Consider the following 6,758-nt stretch of genomic DNA (forward strand, 5'->3'; position numbering starts at 1 on the left):
CTGTACATTGAAAGTTTGATCTAAAATTTCTTTAACGCTCTTGCCTAGATGGACAATTAAATGTCTCATTAAATGACAATAGGGTTTTGTGATGGACTCTGCATTTCAGCTTATTCAGTGTTTCTTTTTCTTAATCTAACAGGCGAAATAAAGGCAGGAATAAATGAAAAAGGTAAAAGCATTAAACATCACATGAGTATGAAGTGATGTAAAAACAGCATCCCTCGAAATCTCTTTCCTTGAAGGCTAATGCCTCCACAGCAGAAAACCCAAACTTCCCAATGAGTTCTGTACTTGGCTCTTAGGCATCAGCAGATACACATTGAAGGTATAACACACTGACATACTGAAGCAAGACTGAGGTGCTCATTACGAAGGAAGAGCTAACCTGGTATCAGAAAGAACACACAGGAGAGAAGTTATATGAATATCTAGAATGTGGCAAAACATTTATTAGACAGAGAAAGAGCAAGTGCGACATCAGAAACTTCATACTGGAGAAAAACGATGGACTGACTGTCGAAAAGTGTTCTTTGCAATGAAAGACCTAATGCAGCATCAGAGTGTCCACATAGAGAAGAAACTATATAAATGTACAGAATGTAATAAAGGGTTCGGATGGAAGACAACGCTAAAGCAACATCAAATGTTCCACACTGGGGAGAAACCATATGAATGTACAGAATGTGTCAAAGCATTTATAACAAATGGAGAGCTAAGGAAACATCAGAAGGTCCATACTGGGGAGAAACCGTACAAATGTACAGAATGTAATAAAGTGTTCGGATGGAAGACAAATCTAAAGCAGCATCAAATGATCCACACTGGGGAGAAACCATATGAATGTACAGAATGTGACAAGGCATTTATAACAAATAGACAGCTAAAACGACATCAGAAAATCCACACTGGGGAGAAACCATATAAATGTACAGAATGTAATCAAGTGTTTGGATTGAAGATGAATCTCAGGCAGCATCAAAGCATCCACACTGGGGATAAACCATATGAATGTACAGAATGTAATATAGTGTTTCGAATGAAGAAGAATCTAGTTCGGCATCAAAAAGTCCACACTGGGGAGAAACCGTATAAATGTACAGAATGTGACAACGCATTTAGTACCAATGGAGGACTAACACAACATCAGAAAGTCCACACTGGGGAGAAACCATATGAATGTACAGAATGTAATAAAGTGTTCGGAAGAAAAAAGGATCTAAAGCAGCATGAAAAAATCCACACTGGAGAGAAACCATATGAATGTACAGAGTGTGACAAGGCGTTTAGTACCAAAGGAACCCTAACAAAGCATCAGAATGTCCACACTGGGGAGAAACCATATGAATGTACAATATGTAAAAAAGTGTTCGGAAGTAAACAAAATCTAAAGCGGCATCAACAAATCCACACTGGGAAGAAACCATATGAATGTACAGAATGTAATAAAGTGTTTCGAATGAAGACAAATCTAGATCGGCATCAAAAAGTCCACACTGGGGAGAAACCATATAAATGTACACAATGTGACAAGGCATTTATTACCAATGGAGAACTAATGCGACATCAGAACGTTCACACTTTGGAGAAACAGTATGAATGTGCAAAATGCAATAAAGTGTTCAGAATGAAGAAGAACTTAGATCGGCATCAAAAAGTTCACACTGGGGAGAAACCATATAAATGTACAGAATGCAACAAGGCATTTATTACCAATGGACTTCTAATGCAACATCAGAAAGTCCACACTGGGGAGAAACCGTATGAATGTACTGAATGTGATAAAGCATTTATAACAAATGGACAGCTCAAGTCGCATCAGAAAATCCACACTGGAGAGAGACCATTCAACTGCATTGAATGTGAGAAGGCATTTATTAGAAAGTCACGTCTACTGCAACATCAGAGTGTCCACACTGGGAAGAAACCGTATGAATGTACAGAATGTGACAAAGCATTTGTTACCAATGGGAACCTAATGCACCATCAAAAAGTCCACACTGGAGAGAGACCATATCAATGTACAGAATGTGACAAAGCATTTGTTACCAATAGGAGCCTAACGCAACATCAAAAAGTCCACACTGGAGAGAGACCATATCAATGTACAGAATGTGATAAAGCATTTATAACAAATGAAAAGCTGAAGCGACATCAGAAAACTCACACTGGAGAGAGACCATATCAATGTACAGAATGTCACAAAGCATTTATAACAAATGAAAAGCTGAAGCGACATCAGAAAACTCACACTGGAGAGAGACCATATCAATGTACAGAATGTGGCAAAGCATGTATAACAAATGGACAGCTGAAGCAACATCAAAAAGTTCACACTGGGGAGAAACCCTATGAATGTATAGAATGTGACAAAGCATTTGTTACAAATGGGAACCTAATGCACCATCAAAAAGTCCACACTGGAGCGAGACCATATCAATGTACAGAATGTCACAAAGCATTTATAACAAATGAAAAGCTGAAGCAACATCGGAAAATTCACACTGGAGAGAGACCATATCAATGTACAGAATGTGGCAAAGCATGTATAACAAATGGACAGCTGAAGCAACATCAAAGAGTTCACACTGGGGAGAAACCCTATGAATGTATAGAATGTGACAAAGCATTTGTTACAAATGGGAACCTAATGCACCATCAAAAAGTCCACACTGGAGCGAGACCATATCAATGTACAGAATGTCACAAAGCATTTATAACAAATGAAAAGCTGAAGCAACATCGGAAAATTCACACTGGAGAGAGACCATATCAATGTACAGAATGTGACAAAGCATGTATAACAAATGGACAGCTGAAGCAACATCAAAGAGTTCACACTGGGGAGAAACCCTATGAATGTATAGAATGTGACAAAGCATTTGTTACAAATGGGAACCTAATGCACCATCAAAAAGTCCACACTGGAAAGAGACCATATCAATGTACAGAATGTGACAAAGCATTTGTTACAAATGGAAACCTAACGCAACATCAAAAAATCCACAGTGGAGAGACACCATATCAATGTACAGAATGTGACAAAGCATTTATAACAAATGGAAAGCTGAAGCGACATCAAAATGTCCACACTGGATCGAGACCATATCAATGCACAGAATGTCACAAAGCATTTATTAGAAATGGAGAGCTAAAGGAACATCAAAAGGTTCACACTGGAGAGAGATCATTCAACTGTACTGATTGGGAGAAGGCATTCATTAGAAAGCCATATGTAATGCAGCATCAGAGTGTCCACATAGGGGGAAAAACCAATGAATGTGAGAAGGCTTCTATTAGAAAGCAAAATAAAATATTATATGAGAATGCTCACATAGGAGAGAAACTATATCAATGTTTTGAATGTGACAATGCATTTAGAAGAAATGGAGAGCTAATGCAACATCAAAAGACTGAAGACTGCACTGAATGTGGCAAAGCATTTATTAGGGAGGGAGAGTTAAAACAACATCAGAAAGTCCCAGTTGAGGAAAATATGTACGAATGTGACAAGGCATTAATTAGAAGGGCACAGCCAATGTGCCATCAGAAAGTCCACACAGAGAGAAACCATATCAATGAACCTACTATGACAAGGCATTTGTTAAAAAAGCAACATCACATGACATCATAAAGCTCACAAGGGAGAGAAATGACATGAATGTACTGAATGCAACAAAGCATTTATTAGAAAGGCACCGTTAATGTACCATCAAAGTCCACACAGGGAAGAAAGTCATTTCACGAACAACGCTTATTGCAAGAAATGTGTCCAGGCATTTGTCAAAAAAGAAAGACCTAACACAACATCAAAGAGGCCACCCTGGACAGGAACCATATAAATGTACGGAATTTGACAGTTCATTTATTGCCAGCGCATAGCTACTACAATAACAGGAAGTCAACACAGAGGAGAAAGTCATGATGATGGAAAATGCATATAACAGCATTCAAAGCGGCACGCCATCCTTTACAAGGACAAAGCCAATGCAACATCAGAAAGTCATTACTAGTGGGGTACCTGTCCTCCACACAGAACCAACACCATAGCAGGCCTTGAAAACTCTACCCGCCCACTCACTATTGCAAGTCAGATTTTATCAGGGCGGGCTATTTTTAAGACCTACTGGTCTATTCTTGTGAGTGAACTTGTACTGTAAAGGAACAGGTCTTTTGTTCATTCTGAAAGGGAATGAGCCATAAAGAAGCCTTTAAATCTTGTTTTTATCTAGACTCATTTGCTGTCTGTTCAAGGACTGAGGTCAAATGTCAATCTGTCTTTTTACTAATTGCTGCTTATCTTGGAAAATGTTGTTTACTTTTCTATCTCTTGCCACAGTTAGATGTTTTTATCAAGTGAGCTGTCTGACAATCATTGTCAAAACAAAAGGCTGTAAGATGTCAGATGTTTTTCTAACTCAACATTTTAATAGCTTGCAAACCAATAGTACAAATATTAAAAAATATATCCAGAATTATGAAAGCAATTTTTTTTTTGTAACTCAGAAGTGTGATGCAAACAAAGATTTAAATAGGGGCAAATATATCAGAACACTTTACTTGGTGATGTACAAATGACAAATGCTTGCAGAAACTCTATTTCCAAACACTGTTTGTACACGATATACTTGTATCAGTAAAACTGCATGTCAGTGGAAAATGTTGTGCCTATTGCAGTTGAAAATCCGAAGATTGCAAATGACAGTGTGTTATAGCTTTCGTTAATCTATTTATTAAACATGATTGGCGAGGCATTCTTGCCCCCGCTCTCATGACAATGCTGTTAATGAACAAAGAAGCAAGTCCAGGGTCAGGTGTTTGCCTTTATGTGGCTAGATTTGTATTATATATGGAGCAATCGTTTCATCTATTAACTCAAATAAAACAGTGGTTTGTACAGCGGACATGCTGAACTCGCGTATATGGAGGTACCCTCATATGCAACAATGAAGAAAATGCATTACAATTTGGTTAAGTGGAATATTCAAGTCAACAGACCTGCGGTTATAGTAACATTTTTATGATTTTTTCGAAGCTTGCATAGGAATATACTGAATGTGACAAAGCCAATATTACAAAGGGACTATTAATGCAACATCTGAAAATCCACACAGGGAAATAATTGAAGCAATAAATGTGACCAGGTGCTGATCAGATAGTCTATACTGGCAGAAACAACTTTTTCTTCATAGCGTTTTTTCACAGGAGGAACCTAATGTGTCAGCATGCATTCCAGGGAGAAACCGTATCTGTCTAAGGTGTGACAAAACATTCATTACAAAGGAATAGCTAACGCTTGATCGGAAATTATGCACTAGGGAGAAGTCATTTGAATATTACAAATAGAACTTCCGGTTTTCTGGTATTTTTTTTTTTTAAACATTTCCATCTGTATTTATCCCTATTTATGTTTTGCCATCTTATTGGTGCTTATCTATATTTATTTTGTCCTTTCAGAATAAGAGTAGTCTTAAAATGGCATCTTTCCACATTTATTTAACTGATAAACATGCACTCATACTTTGATGCCTGTCATGTTTTAGCAAATTAAGCAGCCAAAAATAACAAAACACGACACCCACATGTAAATATAGCATTATATACAAATATATGTTAACTAACGCCTGTATTTTAAAGAAATCCCATCCTGTTTTTTTAATTCAATGCTTTCTATCTGCTTAGTTGTTGGCCTGGAATTCATGAAGTACAGCATGGAGAGGCATTCACAGGAAGCACAATTTACTGTATTTTTCCACTTTTAAAAACAAATACAGGCAGAAAACATATTGTTTCATGTCTGTATTGATCAGTAAAAATTGAAAACTGAAAGCTTTAATTATAAACATGAAAGAGCATTTGAGGCATCAAAAAGGCCACCCGGGTTTCAAAATGTACTGATTGCGAAGTCTTTCATTTGAAACTGTCATCAGTTACTACAGTAAAAAAATACACACCTGCTCACAGTTATAGTGGGATGAAATACCTGAACAAAATGTAGAACAAAGGAACAGAAACAGTGGCAGTCATCGTAGGTGCAGAGGGGTTAGTCAAGAAAAGGTCCCAACTTACCTCTTTTCCACAGAGGTGACAATATCCAAACTCCAGAGAGTATCAAACTTCGACAGATTGTGAATGTTACAGAAAGCAACAACTACATTTCTTTCCCTGTTCCCAGCCTACTGTGGTCTAAGTACTTTTGGATATCTCATGATAAGGTTTGACTCTGCCTATTTATTTGCAGAGTTTTAAAAAGCACTAACACAACCCTTCCAGGTATCAGCACGCTGCAAATACAGCAGTCAGGTCATACATTACAGGTCAAATAAAGGGGAGGAAATGTAGGGTGAAAGCAAAACACTGCAGCAGATAACAGTAAACCACAGCAGATTGGTAGATCCATGATCCAGATATGCCCACATAACAATGATCGAGCTGTGTAACTAAAGACAACTAATGGAATAATCCAGTCAATAGAAGCTTTCATCTTTTTCGAAGTGGGTAGAGGAGTGTTTTGTCCAAATTTCTGGGGGCTAGACTAGAGAAGAAGCGGTTGGAAATCTTCTTTGTGTTGAACTTCTGTGGCTTCAGCAGCCGAGTGTCAGAGGCTCTTAAGGAGCGACTACCACCCAAAAGTTCAAGTTTTTTAGACAGACAGGTGTGTTGTGGTCAGTAGCCTTATGAATCACACAAGCTATCTTCAACTGTATTCTAGCTTCAAGGTTGAGGTCGAATCTCTTCGGAGCAGCGAGTTGTTCGAG

General features: G+C 37.9%; 1 protein-coding gene across 1 annotated transcript in view; it reads left to right on the plus strand.

Annotated features, from left to right (window-relative positions):
* Window positions 1–3,784, plus strand: part of LOC146822506 (uncharacterized) — a 132,266-nt gene extending 128,482 nt beyond the window's left edge. Inside the window, exon 2 of the mRNA XM_085613615.1 lies at window positions 143–3,784. Coding sequence (XP_085469741.1) covers window positions 539–3,634 — 3,096 coding nt within the window. The 5' untranslated portion in view covers window positions 143–538 and the 3' untranslated portion in view covers window positions 3,635–3,784. The remainder of the gene's footprint in view (window positions 1–142) is intronic.
* Window positions 3,785–6,758: the final 2,974 nt, after the last annotated feature.

Source organism: Triturus cristatus, chromosome 6 (assembly GCF_964204655.1).
Source record: "Triturus cristatus chromosome 6, aTriCri1.1, whole genome shotgun sequence".
NCBI classification, from domain to species: domain Eukaryota; kingdom Metazoa; phylum Chordata; class Amphibia; order Caudata; family Salamandridae; genus Triturus; species Triturus cristatus.